At 40.0% G+C, this 25,869-nt stretch overlaps 1 protein-coding gene across 1 annotated transcript in view; it reads right to left on the bottom strand.

Moving 5' to 3' along the window:
- LOC124269683 (sacsin-like) overlaps positions 1-25,869 on the bottom strand; it is a 94,790-nt gene that overhangs the window by 17,493 nt on the left and 51,428 nt on the right. The window contains exons 7-8 of the mRNA XM_046704725.1: positions 16,162-17,676; positions 1,962-12,970 (exon numbers count right to left, since the gene is read on the bottom strand). Of these exons, the coding sequence (XP_046560681.1) occupies positions 1,962-12,970; positions 16,162-17,676 (12,524 nt within the window). The remainder of the gene's footprint in view (positions 1-1,961; positions 12,971-16,161; positions 17,677-25,869) is intronic.

A 25,869-nucleotide genomic window follows, 5' to 3' on the forward strand; every position in this document is an offset into this window, starting at 1 on the left:
AGTTGTGAGAAGGATTTTTCGTATCATTAATGGAGGACATCGGCTCGATTTATTCAGGTGCTCAGTAGAGGTACGATGTGTTTTCTATGTTTAAAAATCAGTCGTAGGGACTACAGCTTGCATATGGCGATGATGGTACGCAGACCGCTAAGTATACTGACTAGTGTTCGATTCCCGAGGCTGAATACAGGACTGGCAGTTATTGAACATCATGTATTGTTTTTTAGACCTTGTACACTTTAATGACCGTATATTTAGTGTGTTATATGAGTTTTAGGTTTTTGAGAGGGGGGACCGGGCGGAACTCTTATCCATACATATGGCTCAAACAATACGCAAGATCATCAGGATACAGTTTACTGTCATCTACTGTGTCAATTGCTTTCACACGAGAATTCCTTGAATTGTTTGCACCGCCATGTTTGTTTACCCCGCCACTCCCGAAAAGTGAAGGTCGTGAACTTGAACCTGTGTCATGACCTGACCTCTGACCCCTACACACTGACTGCAAATGGCCGTGCTTGTTACAGTTCAAACACACAGCGTCTTTATGCTTACAAGTGTTAGCTAGATGAAAAACACTTCCACATAGGAAACATCATTCATTGCTGGAATTTTTAGATTTGCTGTTAAAAACATAGACATCTGAAGCAGTAATTCCCTTCAAACTGTGAAAACCTCAGTTTAGTTCCTCACAATCCTTCACTGCTAATTCCATAGAACTTGCGATAGCAAGTGCACGTTCAAGTGTCCGGTCATTTTCTGCAAGTAATTTCCGTTGAATAGACGTAGATTTCAATGCGAGCACTAACTGGTCTCGTAAACGTTCATTCAAAGTGTCTTCAAACTGATCTGTGTAAGTCCCCTCAAAACCACAGAATATTGAGAAATAGTCTCACCATCTGCTTGCATTCTCTTGTGAAATCTGTTCCTCTCTGCTATCACAAGTGTGAAATGATTCTGTAACACAGTCACTAGCCGATCAAGAGTCCGATCTTCTGGTCTAGCTGGTGTGGTCAACAATTTAAGCACTGCATAAGTCTTACTTCCAGTTATGGACAAAAATCCTGGAACTCGACGAGCAACAATAACTACATTAGCATCAAAGAATAACTGCACTCTTTCGGCATATATATGCGTTTTTCAGTGTCTAACTTTAACTTTCACTGCTAGCGATGCAATATCTATTAGCAAACGTACTTAGCACTTCCAATACGTAGGAATTCCAACTTTTATCCTCATTGCCACTGTTGTTTGAATGAACACACGAAACATCATAGTTCTGCACAGTTTAACCACTGAGTTATGACGTAATCATATCACATGCTCACGCGCGGATATAGATGACATAACATAACATCAAGCTTCCATACCATGAGAGCGTGATCAAGCTTCCATACCATGAGGGTGTGATCAAGCTACCATACCCTGAGGTGTGATCAAGCTTCCATACCATGAGAGCGTGATCAAGCTTCCATACCATGAGGGTGTGATCAAGCTACCATACCCTGAGGTGTGATCAAGCTTCCATACCATGAGAGTGTGATCAAGCTTCCATACCCTGAGGTGTGATCAAGCTTCCATACCATGAGGGTGTGATCAAGCTACCATACCCTGAGGCGTGATCAAGCTTCCATACCATGAGAGCGTGATCAAGCTTCCGTACCATGAGGCGTGATCAAGCTTCCATACCATGAGGGTGTGATCAAGCTTCCATACCATGAGGTGTGATCAAGATTCCATACCATGAGGACATGATCAAGCTTCCATACCATGAGGGTGTGATCAAGCTTCCATACCATGAGGTGTGATCATGTTATCAGGGTATGAGGACACACAACTGACCAAGTCACTGAGTCTCAGCAGCCAATATCTTGTGGGGGACCTTGGCGGCTGGGTACCTATTTTCACACAGAAAGATCAATGAGATTGAATCACTATCTGAACAATCTATAACTTACCTGTTGACCCATAAAACAGATCCAGTTGTACGCCATTGACGAACCCAAGGCTTCTCTACCAGCATCTAGATCTGCCTTGGCTTGACGCAGCCACCTCCTCGCTTCTGATAGATCAGGATTTCCTGTAGACTGGTGGTAGGAGCCAGATTCATATCCATATCCAGATCCAGATCCAGATCCAGAACCAGAACCAGAACCAGAACCAGATCCAGATCCATAGCTGCCTCCCCTGAAGTGACGGTGAGAGTGTTGATACTCCCTCTGATATGATCTGTGTCTTGAAGTTCTGGCATTAAACCGGTGGAACCATGAATAATCTGTTGAACTGCCTCCACCAGTTTCGTCATGAATATCATCAATGGTTAGTCCCTTCTCCAGTCTTTCAATGTATATACCAATATACTTGCAGACTTCATTGCAGAAATCAATTCGGTCTGGATTTTTGTCAGGATGCCACTTGAAATACAAACGTTTCTTCACCCTGTTCCTATCCCTCTCACCAAGCATAGCCCAGGCTTCCCTCAAAGTGTTTCGAATTTCTCTCAAAACATCCTCCAAGGCTAGTGGAACTTCAAAGGTTGAGTCTGGTGATACAGTGCTTCTTTCTATCATCCCATCTTCTGTATCTCTGAAAAACATGTAAAGCTGAGTGGCACAAACTTCCTTTTTGGTCCCGTCTTTTGCTTCAATAATGTATCTGGCTTGGAGAGGAGTTTCTCCCAATGTTACAACTTTCTTTATAATCACATACACTATGAAGACATCTCCAGCTTCCATCTCCCCAGTGAGGTCATCACCTTCATCATCAATCAGAGGATCATACACTTCATAACCTGCATACTCCCCTTCCTTGAAATAGGAAAAACTGTTGTCTAACATGAAGTGGAACTTCTCAGGGATGATTGTACCTGGTGGTGGGAATACAGTTCGGTACAATGGACTAGAGGTATAATCAAAACCAGTGATGTTGCACGTATCTAGTATCTCATGTATCATCTGTGGCTCACATTTTAACAGTCCCAAAAGTGTTGCAACACTTTCTCTTAGATGGCCCCCTGTTAGTGCATTGATGGCAAAGGACAAATTGGAATATACAGAATCTTCATCTTTAGTCATAGCATTTGTAGAAATGTACATGCACAGTGACTGTTGTTCCTTATCAGTAAAACATGTCTTGGTAGATTCACTGCCTTCAACAATATTTCCATCATAGATAATACAAGTTTCCAGACGCTCAACTTCAAAGAGCTCAATATTCGACAAATTATGTTCAAGTTTCTCACAGTCTGCTCTTTCTAGTGGTCTTAATTCCTTCATGATTTTCTCATGGTTGACAAGTCGTACAAGTCCTGATATGAATTCAGGTGTCTGGATCACAGTCAGAATCTTGGATGAAATGCTACCTTTACATGCTGATCCAGTACATGTATCTGTCAGTTTTTCCTTAATGACCTTACTCAGTATTGTGGGTCTGTGTTCTGGTGGAAGGAGCAAAATGGTTTGCAAATGATTTACTACATCAATCTCCAACTTTCTGAATCCTACAAAGAAGTTCAGTTTCAACTTTTTCACCCTTTGCCTCAATGTCCTGTTGTCAGAAAATACTAGTTTTGTTGACAGAGTCATGACGTTGTCACAATTTGGTAGAAACAGTGAACAGAGATCAAGACTTCTACCAGTGTTATTACGAAGATACTTCTTGAATAACAAATTCAGTGCAGTTTTGACAACAAGTAATTCATTTGGATTCAACTCCTCGTTTCCAACTTGACCTTGTAGTTTCTGCAATGCACAAGCAAATGTGTTTGCTGAAGCTGTTTTTGCTGCTCCTAGTGCTTCAAACACAGGGAAAAACTCACCAAAACTTAGTGGACCTGAGTAGACATAACCATCTATAACTTCTTCCACGCTGAGTTGTGTAACTACTTCATCTGCAGCTACAAAGATTCTTTTTTCTGGTAAATATATAGTGCAGATGGCAGTCAATTTTTCCTTTATTGTATCTGAAATTCCATTGTCTTGTAAATATTCATACACAGCTTTCATCACTTTCTTCAAAGATTCAACAATATCTTTACTTTGGATTGGTAGTTTTTTCTGCATCTCTGTCAATGAGGTGCACATGTTCAGTACATGTTGAACAACTATATTTGCTGGAGGAGAATCTGGTATCCCAAGCTGTGAATGAATAATCTTCTTGTTGTCTCCATATTCTGATTCAGATGGATCGTCTTCTGTGCGGAACATTGTGCAACTGGTCCAGACACAATAGCAATGTTGTGGTCTAAGTGATTCAGAAAAGCAAACCAGAGACTTGGCAGCTTGAAACTGGGGGTGGATTTGGGTCAAGATAGTACCAGTTTCATGCTCTTTATCCACTACATACGGCAGAAGAAACTTGATGGCCTTTACTCTACCCAGGATACCTTCCTGTTTCTTTTCAGGTCTCCTACAAAGATGCTGAATAAGAACTGCAGATTTCTTTGCAACATCTATGGAAATTCCTCCCAACCCTAATCTCTCGACTTCTTTTGCAAAGTTTACAAATTGATGAACACTGACAACTGCTTGAAGACCAATGAGGACAAGAAAATTGTACCATTCACGTTTGTTGTATGGGTCAGGAGGAAAGGCAGAAACACGACACATTGTGGCAAATACAACCTCGTTCCTATTGTAAAATTCTTCCGCTCTGTGAAGCTCTCCATCACTTGTTTCAATGAACTTCAATCTTTTCAACTGCTCTATCAACTGCAATTGCTCATTACTGTACGTCTCAGATTTCTGCAGAAGCGATTCTTTAATGAATTTAAGATGGACAGGTTTTGCACTCCCTGGGAAATGATGGAAGGATGGAATCAGTAAACTGGCGTACACTTCTGTCAGTGTCAGTGCTGGTACCCCGAGGTACTCGATCAGTGTCTTTAATAGTTCATTGTACCTGAGAAGAGTTGTCCCTGTCACTGTACTCCAGTGTTCCAGGCAAGTCTTTGGCAGCTTGTATGAGGATTTCACTGCATACACATCCCCTGCTAAGGGCACCAGTCGACCTATCACTGTAGGGTAAAATGGCAAACTCTTTAACCCGTCCTTTAAGCTGAGAAAGCCTTGTGACTGCTCCAAACTGTCTAAATTCTTACAAAAATAGGACAAGAATGACTCTGCTTCTATTTCAGACAGTGATTCACATTCTGAAAAGTCTACTGCTGAGAGAGCAAAGAGAACTGCATCAGGGTTTTTCCAGTTTGACACTAAGTTCGGAACAAGTTCAACAGTTCTGACGTTTTTGAACTTCTCACAATTGAACATAGTCTGATCAAAATGAAGAATTTTTACTTTTCTCAGAGCTCTAGCACATGTCATTTCTGTGACACTGTCCAGGTCAATAATTTTAGAAGAATCTTTGATGGAACAGAGAAAGAAGTTGAAGGTATCTCTCCTTGCAGGCAATAAACACCATGTTGACAATGGTTCCAACTGATTTCTTAACCATCCCTCAGTTTTGTTTTTTTCGGAAATCTTCTTGATCTCTTTGTTAAGATACTGCCATAAACGAGCTATCCATTGATGTGAGGGAAAATCAGGATTCTGTTGCCATGGTATCAAAGATTTGCATGCAAATTTTTGGCGAACCAGGATGCATGGAAGCATCGATGCAAACTTTCCAATCTCCATATCCATCAGAGAAGATGATTGTGTGATATGTTCCATATAGAGGCCAGCTATCTCAGGATGAAGTGCAACATCTGGTACAGATGTTAGTAAGTCAGTAAAACTTGTCACAATCAGTGGTTCACTACTGCTGAACACTGCCACCTTTCTGGAGATGGTCATTGCCAATGGAAGGCCACAGATTTCTGAAGCAAACGAATCTGCTCTTACAATGAACCAAGTTAGAAGTTTCAAGGTTGCAACTGATTTGTATGGCGTTTCATCAACCAGTCTTGGCAATGTCCCTAGTGTGCATTTATCATCACTTTCATCAGCATATGATTTCAAAAACTGGAGAGTTTTTTCAGGTGTTACACAGCTAACTTTGTCTGACAGGTTTGCTTCTTGAAATTGACCATAGATTTGAAATGGAGCATCAATGACCTTCATGTTGAGATCCCGCAAAACTTCACTCAGTTTTTGTGTGTTTCTCCTTGCTGTTGCATCATACATCTTCCGGGATGATGCTGGAGATTGGAACTGTCTAAAGAAATGTGACCGCTCAATCTGGTAGTAAGACCCCAAGTCATTAAAATAACCTGCAAACCCAACGTCACTGGTCACTGATACCCAATTCACACTGGCTATAATGTCACATGTTCTGCCTTCAGGATGATCAGAGAATTTCCCATGTACTGGTTTAATGACACCAAATAAATTGCTCTTCTTTTGTACTATGTCTGTGTAGATACTCATGGCCATGGACTTCCAGAAACTATCTGTTGCTTTTGAAATATCTGGCAAAAACAGATAATAACCTTTAAGATTCTGTTGAAGTACCTTTACTTGAAATTCTTGTGTGCAGGACATCTTGGTTTTCATTGTTTCCATTGCTGATAGATATGCTGGAATGACTATAGCCTCCACTATGTGTTTGTTCCAGTCAGACCTGTGGTCTTGTGACCCATGCCACAAGTTTCTTCTTGCTTCATGGTCTAGAGCAAAGTGGCCATTTACATGTACAGGTAGGCCAGTCGACACTGGTAGAGGTAGGATACAAAATGCTTTCCCTACAATTCCTGATCCAGAATGGGCTGACTTGGTTGGTATTGGTACTGCAATGCCCCCTCTTGGAAGTAGACCAATGTCGCCTCTCTCCCAGGCTGAAGAGACAGAGGCGGGAATATCTTTGTCACTGGTAAATCCACTTCTATGAACAACTAACCACTGCTGCTTATTGCCTATAGAATCTTGTACCTCGAGTGACAGCTTCAGTTCCAAGGGTGTTAATGCAGGAAGGTGTTTTCTTGCTACAGCTTGGCTTCTTAAGTCTTCCATAAACTGCTTTTGTTCTTCTGCATCTCCTTCTGTCATTTTCGATTCAAGTGAATATTCTTTTGACAATTCTCCATCTGCTGATATACTTGCAATTACTATCTTTTTCACATTATGAAGAAATAGAAGAGAATCAAACATATCTTTCTTGAACTCCTCAAGAAGATCTGTTATCATGTCTGTTGTTATTTCCTTGTTTGAAATTATGGAATCCTCAGCCATAGCCACTGTTCTCAGAGGAAATCGAAAGAGTGTCCCTTTTTTTTGCAGCGGGACACATTCTTCAAGGTAACCCTCAAATGCATCTTTATACTTCACTCTTAATTTATCAAGATTTTGTATTTTTACACCTGGATTTTTGCATGTGGCCCATGGAACATACTTGACATGCGGATCCAGGGCACAGATAGTTTTGTTTGTAGTTGGACCAACCGTCATGAAGGAAGGTACGTCAGTCAGGTGGTAAACTGCGTTGAAACCAACCCCATACTGTCCAGTTTTCAATGGGTCATCCCCTTTACTACCTTGACCAAGATTCTTAATGCCAGCAAAATCTGCATCTGTAAAGAAGCTGTCATTGTAGACGCACAGAGCAGGACCCTGCAGAGAGGACCAGTTTTCACCAAATACTTGAGTTGTTGGGAGAGACCTAAAGTCTTTGATAAACATCAGTACTGTGGCTCCAGCATCATCAGCATTCTGTAGCAACTCCTTCATTATTGAAACATCACAGGGATAGCCAGATAGGATTCTCTTTATTCTGGAAGTGAGTTTTTCACTTTGTCCAAAAGATTCAATTGATGAAATATGGTCACAAAGGTCAGCCTCTCTTTTCCCTTTTACTCCTAACCATCTAGCTGCCACTGGATGGATTTTAGGGTGAAGAAACGTCATGGTATCATCTTCATCAACCCAATCACAGTCATCCAAACAAAGTGATGATGCCTCATACAGAAAACCATGTCTGTCTGGAAGCATTATCTCCAGTATTTCACTCTTGCCATACGGTTCTGGTAAGATGTCAATCAAAGCATTCATCAGTCTCTCAATGCATGAAAGATTTTCATTGGTGAGCTTCTCCAGGCCAGTATCATCAGAGATAGATTGAACAACAGCTAAAATGTCTTGAATATCAAAGCTATCTTTCACTCCTAAAACTTCAAATAGCTGTCTAAATATCTTAGTATGGCTTGTGGCAACTTGATACAGATGAGGAGACAGATCCTGGGATAACCGAAAAGCTACCTGACGAGGTCGCACCATTCGTTCACCAACTAATATGACACACTCCTTTCCAAGCACTTCAAGTGTAGTGGTTCTGTGTTCAATATTATCTTCACTTTCTGTTTCTTCATACCAATGTTTCAAGTAAGAATATATTTCAAAACACATGTCACTTAATTGCTTGAGTAATGATGGTTTTGTTGTACAGTTGATCTTCTCAGCAACATACAAAAGTTGTCTTGCTGCTGTATCAATATCAATTTCATCTTTGTGACGCAGCCCAATCAGTGTTAACACATCTTCTTCATTTCTCGAGTAACCAGGGTAACTGGAATCAATGACAAGTTTTGAGCAGCCCACCAAATTCAAAACCTTGCTGCTAAACATTTCACTGGCTTTAGCAAAGACCTGGTGTGGAATTTCATCTGCTTTCCATGACAGTAGCCATGTTGCCGGATGCTGCAACATAGGCAAGAAGGGAATTTTTTTTAGGTGTTGTATGACTTCTTCAGTGTACTCAGCAATACGCTGCTTCTTCACCAGCTGTCTACTGGAGTAATCAGTCTCTGAAATGTAGCCAACAATCTTCCAGCATCTTTTCACTGCTTCCTGTGGTTTCCTCTGGTGAAGACTGGCCACTGACTGAGCTCTCTCAAGCAGAGACTCACCTGGGAGATCATCCCTTACCATTCCTAGCTTACAGAGTATTTCTAGTAGACGTGGTTCTGTGAAACCATGTAAACTTGTTCCTGTTGGAAAACATTCATCCTCATCCAAAAACATTGCTGCACACTTTCCATGTGGGTGTACAAGTTGTCCCGGCTGTTTCAGCACACCATGAGGACGTGATGGAACACATGCTGTTGCTTTCATCAGGTTATGGATATCAGAATCTTGCAAGTTCAAGGCATATATTGTTAGCTTATCCCTGTCTTCTTTTGTCCAATATTCATCACAAATATTGGGAAAGAAAACAGTTGAAAAAAATTCAAAGGTTGACATACATCTCGATTCTAATTCATTTGAGAGATCTGCAGCTTTGAAGCTATCTAAAATCCTGCCAGGGACATCAACAATATCTTTGTCTGTATTGTTCCAGAAGTGCACAGCTGCTTTGAATGCTATGTTTCCTACAACTCCATCAGAGTGAAGGGTTCGGTTAAGAAATCTGATTCTTTGAAAACTTGTTCTCTTGACTGTACCATCATGAGGGAAAAGGAACACTTGTGCATCTTCCTGAGCAACTACTTGATAGAAACTTTTTACCATGGGATCCTCAGTTTGACATGTATGTGGCCATAGCTTATAGAAAGAGTATACATCAGATTGAAGGTCAACTGGCATCTCAACCAGTGCAGATACATAAGATCTGCAAACTGCATCTTGTTTCAACACTTGGTTCCAAACAGCTTCATAGAGCTCTTTGTCGTCTTCAGTCTGAGTACACAGCTGTCTTCTGTCAGATGTGAGAGCAAATGTGGCATTGATGTGAACTGGAAATGGAACATGCACTGGTAACGGTAAAAAACAGAAATAGTGTCCTTCTTTGTAGAATCCTGTTGGGCATTCTTTCATTTCATAAACACCATTTCGTCCATCTTCCATCTTCAGTGGCAGGGCAACAGCTGCTAATGGGAGCAATCCTTTCAGCTTTCCTGAACGAGCAAAGATTCCAGACTCCCTCTGACCTGTAGCCCACATAATGAGCCAGCGAATAGTGTTTACACCAACCACAAGCTTCAGCTTCCTTGTCATACCAGCATTGAATATTTGGAGATGGATATCAGTTCTCTCTCTTATCTTGAGACCCTCACTTGGTTGATTTCTCCACGCCCCTGCTGCATATGACAAGACGCTGTGTCCAGTCAATGATGATCCAACAGGGTACAGGATTGTTTGGTTTTGAATTGTTTTCTTCACATGGAGAAGTAGTTTAGGATGATCAGGGTCTCCATTAGGTGGTAGATGATAAAACTTGACACATGAGACTTTCTGTGTGAAAAGGAGAAGATTTCCAGAACTTTCAGCAAACTTTTTGAAAAATTCCCCCATTTCATGTGCTGAATAGGACAAGTCCTTTATTTCACTTTCAGACGCTTGATCTTGTGTTCTCAAAGGGAACCTAAAAAGAGTGCCATCACATATTGGCTCACTAGGTGCTTGTCTTTTGAACCGGCAACCAAATATTCCCTCAAAAGGCTTGAATTGGCCACCCATTTTTCGCAACATTTTGCTATTTTTAACACTCTTCAAGTTGGCTCTCAATCCTGGCTTCCCCAAATGCTTCTCGTGTGGGTCAAATATCACTATATTGTTCAAGCTTATGAAACTTGGAACATCTGTTAGATTGTAGACAGAGTTGAATCCTAATCCAAACTTGCCTACTTTGGTTGTGTCCTCTTCCTTTGTTGCTCCACTGAGTTTCTGTATGTTGTTGAAGTCACTCTCTTTGAAGCTTGAATTATTATAAGCCCAAAATGCAGGACCCTGGAGTGCAGCCATATTCTCATTCATAAGTGATGTTCTTGCATCTTGATTCTGTCTCTCATCATACATGAAGCAAACTTCTGTAGCCCCTGCATCATCTGCATTCTGTATCAGTTCTTTTGGGACGGAAAATCCATCCGTGTATTCATGAAGCAAATTCTTAAGCCTGCGAGTCAAGGGTTCTGACTGATGATACTCCATATTAAAGTCATCAGTGTCATCCATTACACGCTCAGTCAAGGAACACACACCAAGTTGTTGTGCTGTATTCTCAGATATGTTCGAATGGACAAACCATATTTCATCATCCTCACCCTCTGCGTCATCAGAGGTCTGATCCTTGAGCCACTCTGCATTGCAGTAGGTACACTGTTCTGCTGGAAGCAGGATAAGAAACTCATCATTTTTCTGATGGACTGGAAGGTAAACTCTGTCAGGTCGTGGTTGAAAATTTTTCAGTTCATTAAGAATCTGCAGAATAAGTTTCAGGTCGTTCTGTACATCAATTGGTCTCTTTGTGTTTGAAGTTTTGAAACCATCATGCTTTTCTTTTATTTCTTCCAGGACACCAGTTAACATGTGAGGTGTTTGACTCTGGTGACACCCACAGTCTTGGAGTAATGAACTCCAGTTACTCAGCAGAGATGGCAGAGGAAATTTGTACGGTTTCAGATCCAAGTCACTTGACTTCGGTATGTAGACTGACTTTGGATACTGGAATCCATCTTCGACTCCTACCCAGACACATTGTGTACATGCCAACATCTCCTTGTCTGTTTCCGACAAACACTGGGATTGTAGGAAGTTATAAATGTTCTCCAAAAAGTCCATGTAGAGGTTATGTTCTCTACTCTTGTAGACACTCCCCATATTTTTCAGATGTTGTATTACTTGATGTGGTTTTGGATGTCTGCTCAGTCCTAAAATAGGCTCAACACTTTCAGGCATGGCACTTGCAACTGGACAAACAGATCCAATAACTGATGAATATTTGGAACTGTAGACATCCTCTGAACACAAAAGAGGACCACTTAAATGTCCTTTCCATGTCAAAGAAGGAGGATATGTGGCCGGTTTTAGCTGCAAACATGGAATGCATCTCTTCACTTTGAGTTCAGAAAGCAATGGTAGAGAGTATCTTTTCCAGTTTCTTTCTAGGCACTTGGTCAGTGCTGATGCTTTCACTTCTGCATCAGAACTCTTGCCAGTGTGAACCAACTCTTCAATTTTCCTTGCAGATGTCACAATGTCACCTTCTGTAACACCTTCCTCTGTTTTAAGACCAATAGTTTTTAGACCTTTCTTCAGTGTGTCTGTCCTTGTATGTCTCTGGGTTGGGAACTTGTCCTCCATACAAAACAGTTTTCTAAGGAAATCATTGTCAGGACTAAAGAGATCACATGCTCTCAAGCCATCTCTTCCATTTCTAGATGACAAATATTCTATCTGTGAAACAACCTCTTTTGTTTTTTCTATGATCTGTTGATGACTTTTCATAAGAAACTCTACAAAATCTGTGATTTGATCATTTGTGTATAATTTGTGAAGCATCCGGTTAAGGATCTGTTGACAGACATCAAGAAAGGACCCCTGTGGTACACCAAGTTTCAGAGCCAGCTTCTTAACTGTATGGGATGAACACTGCATGTATTGCTCAGGATATGGTACTGGTATTTTCTTATCAGGTGCAAGTGTCAACTGAGATTCCACACTACAGTCACTGCCGTCTGTAACTGTGAATATTGCCAACTTCCTCAAAACCACCATGGTCTTTTCAGACATCTGACAGCGGCTCATGAAATCCACCAAGGCCTTTCTCTCCTGTTTCTGAGCCATGGAGTTGAACTTCTGTACAGCTGTGTTTAGGCCTGCGTGTTCTGAAAGTTTCTCCAAAGCACTCATAACACCAGCTTGTGTTGGGTATTTGATAACTTTCCCAAAGACATGTGGATTTTGAAGAACAAAGTCAGGGACATACTTCAGATGGATAATATCTAACTTCTGCAGTGCACTGCCCACATTTGGTGGCAGTGATTCCATGTTTGGGACGGACTGGGCTATGAACACATTATCAAAGCTGTGTAGTTTGCCTCTCCCAGAGCTGTTAACATCAGGCAAGATCTTCAGTTCTCTGAATGTGGACTGGGCATTTATCTCCTGATCTTTAATGTAGGTCCACACTTGTTCCAGCCAGCTCAGGTTCAAATACTGAGAAGGAAGTTCAGCATTACCTCCAGGAAAATGCTTGTGTAGACATTTGCGTAGTAGCCCTGGAACTATGGCAGGGGTCATCACAGACAGCCCAAGGACTCCTGTAAGAAAGAAACAATGACAAGTGGTAACTATTCTTACCTCTCACGAATATGTTATTTTTAATTTTACATACTTCATGAAAATTATATTATTTTTTTTTGCAGGAATGGCAACAGGAAAATCTATTTTCAGCTGAAAACTTACTATTGTCCCAGATAGCATTCAGACGTTGGCCCAACGTTGGCAATGGTTTTGCCAACATTGCCAATGTTGGGCCAACGTCCGAATGCTATCTAGGGTGTCATCAAATGGGGGGTTGAGAGGGATTCAACGGATTTTGACAACTCACAGAATTGATCAATTTGAAATAAAATCGACGGAAATCCACGGATCAGCAAAAACTTGCCATACCTTTTTTAGAATTTTTTTACTGTCATTTAAGTTGTTTTGGTATTATATGCCTATATTCTTAATGAATAAAAATATTGTTGACAGCTTCATTATTTTGAGAGCATTCATTCTCCTTTTGTTATAGCTAACATGACATCATCAAAGTGACCTAATGTCATTAATTCTTTGTCTAAAGTTCAGTACCAGTGAATATTTCATTCTGATCTCATTTTTTCTTCTTTGATTAGCACCGCACTCAGCAATTTTCCAGCTTAAGATGACTGTCTGTAAATATTCTGCCAGACAATCTGGGGAGTGACATCATGAGCATTGAACACACATTCGGGATATGATGACATGCATGAACCCAGTTCTTAACATATCTGGGAATGTATTCTATAACTTTTGTTAATTTGAAATCAAAACAACCATTGAAGCAGCATAGTTTACAGTGAAATGCAGCTTTCATGCTAACACCTTCCCGACTCTGTTGAGTAAAGAGTGACAATTTGTTTGATAAATGTTTCTTGAGAACAGAATTACTGAGTCCGTGACATTGATAACAAAACAACAATATTCCTCTTGTGTTTTGACCTCATGACTGCTGACTACATTTGGGGTGGTAAGTTCATAATACAATGAATCCTTTTGCCCCAGACAGGACCTGCTACCCCACCTTCTGCTCCTTGCAACAGGGTAGCAATGAATACAGTCATCCCTCGCAATAATACTGCGGATTTGGTTAAACCGCGGGGTAATCCGTGACTCCCCAAAGTTGCCCAGTGATCACACATATTCACGTCATCGAAAATAGCACAACAACAAATCCGCCGTTGAGCTCTGGTTAATCACATTGTAAACTAGTGAAATTCAGTGCGGATTGCAATTAACAGTGTTTATCGTACATATCCATGGTTTTTCAGATGCTTAAAATATGCAGGGTTTTTTCAATAATAATAGATGACCAGTGAAATACGTAATAACTTTATCATAAAGACATGCCATCAGTCGAGTACTTACAACGTTTGCTGTGATGCAATACACCGCATAACTGCGCGGGTAAATACCGCCATTCGAGAATGTGTGATGTCAGAAATCACATTTTATTTGATTAAATTCAATCCCATTTGCATTCATTAAAACTGTTTACAATAACAACGGAGAAACCGTGAGTGAAATGGCATTACCTCATTCCATACAACGTCTGCTTACCACATTCGTGAGGGTCCATTTTTCGCGCCTACCGCGATAGCACCAATTTCACATGTTTTTCAGCAATCACAAACAGATTACAGCCTCGTCATCCATTGACCCCAAGACCCGCATTATTGACCCATTGAAGTCATTTTTGACAATTAATTGCCAACATTTTGTTTTTACAATAAAAGTGGCACGTACCGTGGGAAGTCAGCGGTGACTTCTCAAACTGTCTCCTACATAAAATGTATCCAGCCAGGTAACCCAAAGTGCTTAGCAATGCTAATTATTATGTTAAATATGTTCATAGAAAACATGCATTATACTTATACGATAGCAATATATAAGATCTCTGTTAGAATAACTGCTTGACAAATGAATTATTCTGATAATAGAATAGAAATCCTTTGATGTTATATTTTCCGATCGTTTTTAACTGAATAACCAGTACATTGGACCAAAACATCTGTGCACAGCTGATTGCTATTTCCGGCTTAGTTGAATAACAGATAGCATGACAGGAACAACAATGCAATTATCATGTCTTGTGATGTTTGATTGCAAGTTTCCTGTACATACATCTATTTTCATTTACAAAGTTTGTTTTTTTCACCTCCAACAATTCGATATAGTTTTGACTGGGCACAAACACGAAATAGAAGTTTTGTTATGTCCATGGAGAATACAATTTTACTTGGCCTTTGTTCCGCGTTATGTAATAGTTACTATAACGCGGGTGTCTAATAATGTGGGGGGTCATCCATGAACCCCAAGACCCACATTATGGCGAGGGATGACTGTAATAGCTAGAGAGATGGTCTGGCCCCTGAATCTGACATTGATTATGGAACAGGCTCAAAATTTTCTTGTTCCTATCCCGATCTTAAACTTTTAGCTTGGAACATTGAAGACTGTGCAACAAAAATACAAATATAGAATACAATAAAATGTTGGACATATCACGCCTTAGTAGAAACTTTCACTGACAAACAAATAGTCATACATCAGCTCTCTGTCTATGACATTATAGCTAAATGTGATAAGCTGGCTAAAACTGGTAGACTATCTGTGGCGCAAACTTGTTGGTGAAAAACACAGTAACTGCATACTGCCAACAAAACAACTCATATAGATAATGTTGCATGTTAAAGATGTGATAAGTCAACAGCCATAGAGGAAGTTGCCCAGTGGCTGAGTGAGTATGTTGACCATGACTGCGAGATCATCATCTACGGGCACCTGAATACTTGTGTATGTGGGGTAATAACTCACCAGAGACACTTGACCAACCAGGCCTCGATTAATCCATCCAGTTAAGCATAATCGATGTGGAACATTAAAATGGAAGACTGGCTGTACACTGAGGTACACATATCATATGACTGAGTGTTTTACACTGAAGTCAGTAGTGTTCAAGTTATTTCACAGGGACATTTACTTGATTGACTGTAAGTGTCGGTAACTGAAAGGATGATCACCATTCATGGCACAATAATACACAATCAGTCAAGTGACATATCCTTATCCCAAATTACACAACACTTAACAAGTCAACTCTTACCAAATTTACCAGGAACTAACCGGGATGGCTGAAATTTTATCCACATTGCATGAAATTAACATAAGACTTATTGGCTTGAAATATATATTCAGCTAAACCTACCATCAGGTGCACGTTTCTTGAGGAGGTTGTGTAAATCCCTAGGAAGGCCTGTTTCAGCAAACTGATGATTAAGACCTGGAAAGAGTTGAACATCTGCTGGGCTGTCACAAATGACAACATCACATTTCCCAAACTGAGCAAAGCTTCCATCAGCAACTGGTAGCAGATACAGGTCCTTCAGGAGCTCATACTGATCTGACCCCAGGAGGTGTTGCACAAGAGTGAGCTTCGTGGGTCTTGGAAGTGATGTATATTTGTCACCTGATCTCAGTGTTTCACAGATAGCTTTTTCTGTCACAATGTTTACCTCTTTGCTGAATTGAATTTGCAATGTCTTTAATAGTGTTGATGGTACTGGCACAATGTTTCTGTTGTACAAGGTAAATATATCCATAATCAATGACCGGAGTTCACTGGTCTCATCCACTAGGACACCTTCCTCCAGTCTTATCCAAATCTTTTTGGCTGGAGTGAACAGGAATGGTATGCTGTGGTACAACTGGTCATGAAACAGTGAAAGGACTGGCCTCCAGTTCACATCAACTTCAGCAACTGCTGGTATCATTCTATAAACCTGCTCCTTCATTTTGACTGAATTTGCTTGTTCTCGAGAGTACTGAATGATATATTTGAGAATGTTACAATAAACCTCTGGTAGCACTTCACTCACGAGACACTTGTTCCACTCAATAGCTTTGTCTGTGTGTGACTGATTCTGCAGTTGATCTGCTGTGGGCCACTTGACATGTCTTCGATTCTGACTCAAGGCAAAAAAGCCATTGACATGAACCGGCAGACCTGTGGGACTGTGACTCTGCAGAGGAAGTGGGAGGAAGCAGAACACATGACCTTCACACTGTTGACTGACAGGAACCGCCACACCCACATAGGGGGAGTAGGAAAGGCTAGAATCACTGCACAGTTGTCTGAACTTTTCACTCACACATCCTCCTTTGTAAAAGTTTATAACAATCCATTCCTGGGCAGACATGTCTCTTTCCTGTATTTCCACAGTCAAGTTAAGCTGGCTTTCTATTGATGACGGTGGTATTTCTCCATTTAACTGCTTTACTGAACTGATGAAAGTGTTTTTCTTATTTCTGACTAGCTGGCGACAGGCAGTAGAAAGCTGTACTGTGAAGTCAATGTTCAGTGTTGCTTCAGATAGCCTGCGGTACAACTGTATCTTCTCAATGGACTTTAGGAATAAGAGGGTAATGGAAGCTCCAGCCTTGAATGCCTGAAAGAGATCCATCACTTTCTTCTCATTGTAACAATTGTCTGACAGCTCTGACTCCCTTTTTCTGAGGGGGAACCAAAAGATAGTTCCTTCATAATATCCTCTTTCTGCTACATCATCTGTGAAGCTGAATGTCCCGCGGAGGACCTGGAGGAGGGTCTGGCTGGTCTCTATAGGAAGAGAGCTGAGTTTCTTCACATAGCAGACTTTGTCAAGATTCCTCACATGGGGGTTGATGAATAACACAGTGTCTCCACTTACAACACAAGGGAAATCTGAAGAAAGAAAAAAGAAAAAATAACTGTAGAATGGTCATGGCATTGTAGCGTTTTCATTTTTGTAACCACCAACAAAAAATGTCAACTAACACTGGTACATTGACATTAGGTCAATTATTTGGTAAAAGATGTTTATATTTTTCATAATGAATTTAGGAATTATAACACAATTTCATACAGTCAAGATCCATCTGTGATGCAATTTTTACTACCATCCGAATGTCAGATGTTCTCAAAATCATCGAAAATTATACAATTCAAACATTTGTTTGTCCTTCAAGCACCATGTTCTAACAATTGCTACATAATCTGCAGTTTGTCTTTCAAGCAACAGAGTTCTAACAATTGCAACATAATTATGCAGTTTGTCCTTCAAGCACCATGTTCTAACAATTGCTACATAATCTGCAGTTTGTCCTTCAAGCAACCAAGTTCTAACAATTGCTTCATAATCTGCAGTTTGTCCTTCAAGCAACCAAGTTCTAACAATTGCTACATAATCTGCAGTTTGTCTTTCAAGCAACAGAGTTCTAACAGTTGCAACATAATTATGCAGTTTGTCCTTCAAGCACCATGTTCTAACAATTGCTACATAATCTGCATTTTGTCCTTCAAGCAACCAAGTTCTAACAATTGCTTCATAATCTGCAGTTTGTCCTTCAAGCAACCAAGTTCTAACAATTGCTACATAATCTGCAGTTTGTCCTTCAAGCAACCAAGTTGTAACAATTGCTACATAATCTGCAGTTTGTCTTTCAAGCCACAGAGTTCTAACAATTGCAACATAATTATGCAGTTTGTCCTTCAAGCACCATGTTCTAACAATTGCTACATAATCTGCATTTTGTCCTTCAAGCAACCAAGTTCTAACAATTGCTTCATAATCTGCAGTTTGTCCTTCAAGCAACCAAGTTCTAACAATTGCTACATAATCTGCAGTTTGTCCTTCAAGCAACCAAGTTCTAACAATTGCTACATAATCTGCAGTTTGTCCTCACATTTATTAAAAGTAAGCTCTTATCAAATAATCAAAACATGAGACACATTGATAGATCAGTTCAGCAGGAACCAGTGATCTTTCCATTTCTGTCCTAATGATTTGGCACCAACATTTGGTTGACTGGAAGTTGGACAAAATGTGTTTTGTTAATCTGTTGATTGTGACCAATTTGTTGAGTTATATTTCTTTCCAAACCCTGGTTTTGGCTTGATACATGCAAACTTCAGCATATTGACATGATTGATCACATTTCAATGTTTATATTACTATGTAGTATAGTTTTTGGTATGACCAATCTGCTCCCATTTTCAATAAGCTGTTCTTCCAAAGGTATCGGTCATTTTCAGCCAATGCTATCTCATGGAAAAATCCATCCAACTGCTTTAATTATATATCATTGTCAATCCATCTTTTGTTTACACTTGGTATCGAGACGTAACCAACAGCCCCTGGTGCAGCAGGGTATGCAGTTATCCTACGTTGCTACACTACACGATTAATGGTGACTGAACATTCAATGAATGCCAGTCATGATGCCTCAAACATGCTGGAAAATATCCATCAGCCTTATCAACTGTTTACTTTCCAAACCTGTGTTGGTATGTAATCTGTAAATACTCATGATCCTTATCATCTGTACAATGTTTCTGCCACTTTGTCAATATGTAGTCTGTGTTACGAGATCAATCCTATTCCATGTTTGGTAACGATCCTAGCTTTGTATGTGTCTGGCTGGATGACTGGGTGTATGCATAACCGGGTCTGGAGAGATGCGGCCATTGATGAATAAAGGTCTCGGACATGAACATGGTGTCAGAAGTGGCGAGTTTGGTGTATAAGCACAAAACTACGACCAAGCTGTTGCAACGAAATACCGGAGACATCCAGTTATAACATCTCTAAGGTTTCACGCCTGGATGCAGCATCTTTAACTGGAAACGACTGTGTCGAATCTGTTTACAATTCTTAAGGTCTGCGGAAGTCGCGCACATGGTTTCGTCAGCAGATTAGCTATACAACAGAAGTCTTGCAACATAAACACTTGATGATTCTTTTACTCAAACATCGCTTTGTATGATATTAGACAACTTGATCTATATATCACATGAACTTTTAAGCTGATATCTGCATTAAACAGTGCAATCTTGACAACCGTAAGTGCTTCAAAATGGCGTCCAGCGTCCTATGAACTTTAAAGGAGATTTAGGTGTAAACTGGTCATTCTTTCGTGCTCAGAGGGAAAATTATTCAGTTGCTGTTGAAATTATCAAAAAAGATGCCAAAATCATGGTTGCAACTTTATTGAGTTTGATGGATAAAGAGTGCTTTAGAGTGCAAAAGCACTTGAATCTTTATGATGAAGGAAAAACAAGAACAACAAAATCACCATCGAAGCATTGGAAAAACACTTTCTTCCAGCAAGGAACGTCATCTATGAACTTTATATTCAACACGACAAACCAAGAGTGAGTGAGAGAGTTTAATTTTATGCCACACTCAGCAATATTCCAGCTATATGGCAGCGGACTGTAAATAATCGAGTCTGGACCAGACAATCCAGTGATCAACAGCATGAGCATCTATATGCGCAATTGGGAACTGATGACGTGTCAACCAAGTCAGCAAGCTTGACCACCCGATCCCATTAGTCGCCTCTTACGACAAGCATAGTCGCCTTTTGTGGCAAGCACAGGTTGCTGAAGACCTATTCTACCCCGGATCTTCACGGGTCACAATCCAAGAGAATTCAGAAAGCATGAACCAGTACGTCGGTAAGCTCCGTCAACTTGCCTCCTCATGTGAGTTTGGTACTCTACATGATGATCTCATCATGGATCGGATAGTATTAGGCACTACAGATACAGGTGCACGAGCATGGATGCTTCGTGAGTCCAAACTTGACCTCAAGCATGCAGTTGACACATGTAGAGCAAGTGAAATCGCTGAGAATCAGTTACGGAAGATCACATCCGTCAGGGACGAATCTCTTCACAAAGTTAAGCAAGTGAAAAAGAAAGTGCTGAAACAGAAGTGGGAGTCACAAGGCCATGCTGACAAACCCAGATATGGTGAGAAAGATTTACATTTCAAATGCAAATTTTGTGGTGGACAGCACCAAAAAGACAGACAGTCATGTCCAGCTTAAAACAAGAGATGTACATTTTGCAAAAGACTTCATCATTTCAGCAGTAGTTGTTTAAATAAGATTCAAGAAAAACGACATGTGAACTATCTTGAAGACTCTGGTGAAGATGAAAGTTAAGGTGAACATGAAAGTTTAGATGGACAAACATACTATGTATCACATGATGTTGGTTCTGTGCAGTCTCGTGGAAAACAATGGTTTGTGGACTTAAACTTGAGAGTTCCTAGTGAAGAATGGAGACTTGATTTTATGTGTCAACTCGATTCAGGTACAACTTGCAACCTTGATCTGCAATGACTATTGCTATTTGGCTCAACGTGGAAATCCACTTATGGCAAAAAGTAGAGCCAAACTCCATTCCATAATGAAATCTCAAGGCGAGGCAACAATAGAGTGTGTGAACAATAGTGAAAATCATATCCTGAAATTTCAAGTTGTTGAAGGGTAACAGAGACCACTTCTGTCTGCAGAAACATGTGAGTCTTGAATCTCATGTGTCTGAGTGACAGCGTTTACGGTGTTGGTGAAGTACAGTCTCAGCAGCTGACATACACCCAGATAATGAACAGTTATGGTGATGTATTTCAAGGTCGTGGCTGCTTACCTGGAACTTACCACTTGAATATTGATCCAACCGTCACAGCATCAACCTTGACGAATGGCAGTTGCTCTGAAACAAGAAGTGAAAAAGAAAGTCGGCGAACTTGTTGAGCAAGGTGTTCTTACTCAAGTAACTGAACCGACTTAATGGATCAGCAGCATGGTGGTTGTGAAGAAACCAGGCAAGATTCGGATATGCTTAAATCCGAAGGACTTGAACGTTGCCTTGAAATGCTCTCACTCCCAGATTCCAACCATTGAAGAAATTCTTCCGCATCTCGACTCTTTATGCCATAGATGGATTCTGGCAAGTCCAACTTGATGAAGTTAGCAGCTACTTGACTACCATCTGGACTCCCCTTGGCCGCTATCATTGGTTACATATGCCATTTAGTAAGAATACCAAAGAAGTAGGCATGAAGTCTTGGAAGGATTATCCGGTGTTGAGGTAATCCATGATGATATTCTTGTGTATGGATGTGATGACACACTTGACGAGGCCAATGTGGACCATGACAAGAACTTGATCAGTCTACTTGAGAGAGACAGAAACTCAAATCGGAAACTAAACAAGTCTAAGCTACATCTTCGACAATCAGCAATACCCTACCTTGGTCACTTCATCACAGCTGAGGGTCTTAAACCAGGCATAGAGAAGGTGTGTGCAGTCACAGACATGCCTCTTCCAACAGACGCAAAGAGTGTTCAACTCTTTATTGGATTTATCAACTACTAGTACTTATCCAAATTCTTGCCCCGTCTCTCCGAGATATGTGAACCTCTCAGACGTCTTCTTGAACCTCTCAGACATCTTCTTGATAAAGACACAGTATGGTGCTGGCAAAGTCAACACGAAAAAATGTTTGAACAAATCATGAAAATGGTCACAATTACTCCTGTGCTCAGGTACTATGATGTCGAAGCTGAGTACATTCCTGTCACTGATCAGAGACTTGATCAGATTCAATGCTTAACAGATCAAGACACAACTTTACAGGCTTCAAAATCAACAGTTCTTGCCGGATGGCCAGAACTCCGAGAAGAAATGCCTGTGTGCATCACAGATTTCTGGAACTTCAGGTAGGAATTAACTGTACAGAATGGTGTTCTGTACAAAGGCTGTCGTGTTGAAATCCCCCAGCTCTCAAACCAGAAAAGCTTCAACGAATTCATGCCAGCTATCTTGGAGCTGAAGCATGTGTTCACAAGGCTCGCGATGCCTTGTATTGGCCAAATATGAGTGATGATGAAAGACTATGTCAGCATGTGTATACATGCAATGAACTCACAAACAAACCGCTGATGAAATTCTGGAATGGCCATGGAGCAAGATCGGTTTACTCTGGATGGTGATGATTACCTTGTGACTACTATGCAGACTATTAGGAGGTTGACACAACTTCCTGACACAACATCGGACAGTGTTATCAAGTGTATGAAGTCACAGTTCAGTCACCATGGTACCCCAGACAAAGTTGTGGTCCACAACTAGCATCTGCAGAGTACAAGCAATTCTCAATAGATTGGGAATTCGAGCATGTGACGTCGTCGCCATATCATGGTCAGACAAATGCAAAGGCCGAGTCAGCAATCAAGATAGCAAAGAAACTAATCAAGAAGTCCAAGAGAGATCACAGAGATCCTTATAAAGCAATCCTAGACTGGCGCGACACACCTACAGAAGGTATGGACAGTAGTCCAGTTAACATCCGATGTCAAGATGTACGCGGACGTCTCTCCCTGTAGCAAGTCAGTTGCTGAAGCCTAAAAGTGTGGACAACCTTGCTGGGAACAAGTGTGCCAAACATAAGAAAGCAAAATTCTATTATGACTGTGGTTCGAAACAGCTTCCAGAACTTATTACAGGTCAAGCTGTACATGTTCAACCATCTCCAACAGATCACAGTGGAAGGTGGAAACTAGGAACAAGTATACAACAAGTCTCACTGAGATCCTACATCATCACTGTTGATGGGAAGCAGTATCATTGTAACCGCAAATACCTCATGAGAACATCCCGAAAACAGAGAACATACAATCAGAATATTCTAATGTGGATCCAGAGATGATTATCCCCCCTGTGTCAACAACATCGCAGAAGGTTGTTAAACAACAGCAACATGACGTACCAGCAGTCCAGCCTGGTATCCAAAGTGTCCGAAGGTCAACCTGGTCTGTGAAGCCACCAGAAACATTAACAAATGACTATGTTTTCGAATAACTTTAAAATATGTTTGGATAAAGCTAAAGATCAAGCTTAATGTGTTCTCCAAGTTGAATTTTATCAGTGACTTTAAAGATTACAAGTTACTAGCAAAGTGCTAAAATCTTTATTTTACAGTTTTATTGAACCGAGGAGTCTAGATTATAATTGAACTTTTCAAAGACTCTAAAGTGAAATCTGAAATACCATTTTCAGTCTCAAGTGCATATTTAAGAAGGCTCTTTCACAACAATGTGATTGTTTCACTTACAGTTAGAATCATTCCAGTTCTAAAGTTAAAAGTTCTTATGTTCTGAATGTTAGATTGGTACATACTTAAAGGTCTATGTAAAAGGGGATGGTATGAGATCAATCCTATTCCATGTTAGGTAACGATCCTAGCTTTGTATGTATCTTGCTGGATGACTGGTTGTTTGCATAACCAGGTCTGGAGAGATGCGGCCATTGATGAATAAAGGTCTCGAACATGAACAGTCTGATAATACTCATGATCGTTATCACCTGTACAATGTTTCCACCCCTTTGTCGAAATGTAGTCTAAAAATACTCATTATCATTATCATCTGTACAATGTTTCCTGTCCTTTGTCAAGATGTTCTGAAAATACTTATAATCCTTATCATCTGTACAATGTTTCCACCCCTTTGTCAATATGTGGTCTGAAAATACTCACTATCCTTATCACCTGTACAATGTTTCCACCCATTTGTCGATATGTAGTCTAAAAATACTCATTATCCTTATCCTCTGTACAATGATTCCTGTCCTTTGTCAAGATGTATTCTGAAAATACTTATAATCCTTATCATCTCTACAATGTTTCCACCCCTTTGTCAATATATGGTCTGAAAATACTCATGATCCTTATCATCTGTACAATGTTACCACCCATTTGTCAATATGTAGTCTAAAAATACTCATTATCATTATCATCTGAACAAAGTTTCCTGTCCTTTGTCAACATGTATTCTAAAAATACTTATAATCCTTATCATCTGTATAATGGTTCCACCCCTTTGCCAATATGTGGTCTGAAAATACTCATGATCCTTATCATCTATACAATGTTTCCTGTCCTTTGTCGATATGTAACCTGAAAATACTTTGTCCATATGTAACCTGAAAATACTTATAATCCTTATCATCTGTACATTGTTTCCATCCCTTTGTCGATATGTAACTTGAAAATACTCATTTTCCTTATCATCTGTACATCGTTTCCATCCTTTTGTCGATATGTAACTTGAAAATACTCATTATCCTTATCATCTGTACATTGTTTCCATCCCTTTGTCGATATGTAACTTGAAAATACTCATTATCCTTATCATCTGTACATTGTTTCCACCCATTTGTCAATATGTGGTCTAAAAATACTTATGATCCTTATCATCTATACAATATTTCCACCCATTTGTCTATTGGTAGTCTGAAAATACTCATGATCCATATCAACTGAATAATGTTTCCACTTCTTTGTCGAGATGTAACCTGAAAATACTCATTATCCTTATCATCTGTACATTGTTTCCATCCCTTTGTCGATGTGTAACCTGAAAATACTCATTATCCTTATCATCTGTACATTGTTTCCATCCCTTGTCGATATGTAACTTGAAAATACTCATTATCCTTATCATCTGTACAATGTTTCCACCCCTTTGTCGATATGTAGTTTAAAAATACTCATTATCCTTATCCTCTGTACAATGATTCCTGTCCTTTGTCAAGATGTATTCTGAAAATACTTATAATCCTTATCATCTCTACAATGTTTCCACCCCTTTGTCAATATATGGTCTGAAAATACTCATTATCCTTATCATCTGTACAATGTTTCCATCCCTTTGTCGATATGTAGTCTAAAAATACTCACTATCCTTATCATCTGTACAATGTTTCCTGTCCTTTGTCGAGATGTATTCTGAAAATACTCATGATCCTTATCACCTGTACAATGTTTCCACCCCTTTGTCAATATCTAGTCTGAAAATACTCATGATCCTTATCACCTGTACAATGTTTCCACCCCTTTGTCGATATGTAGTCTAAAAATACTCATTATCCTTATCATCTGTACAATGTTTCCTGTCCTTTGTCGAGATGTATTCTGAAAATACTTATAATCGTTATCATCTGTACAATGTTTCCACCCATTCGTCAATATGTGGTCTAAAAATACTTATGATGCTTATCATCTATACAATGTTTCCACCCATT

The sequence above is a fragment of the Haliotis rubra genome, unplaced genomic scaffold, assembly GCF_003918875.1.
Source record: "Haliotis rubra isolate DU_JTF1 unplaced genomic scaffold, ASM391887v1 Scf1464, whole genome shotgun sequence".
NCBI lineage: Eukaryota > Metazoa > Mollusca > Gastropoda > Lepetellida > Haliotidae > Haliotis > Haliotis rubra.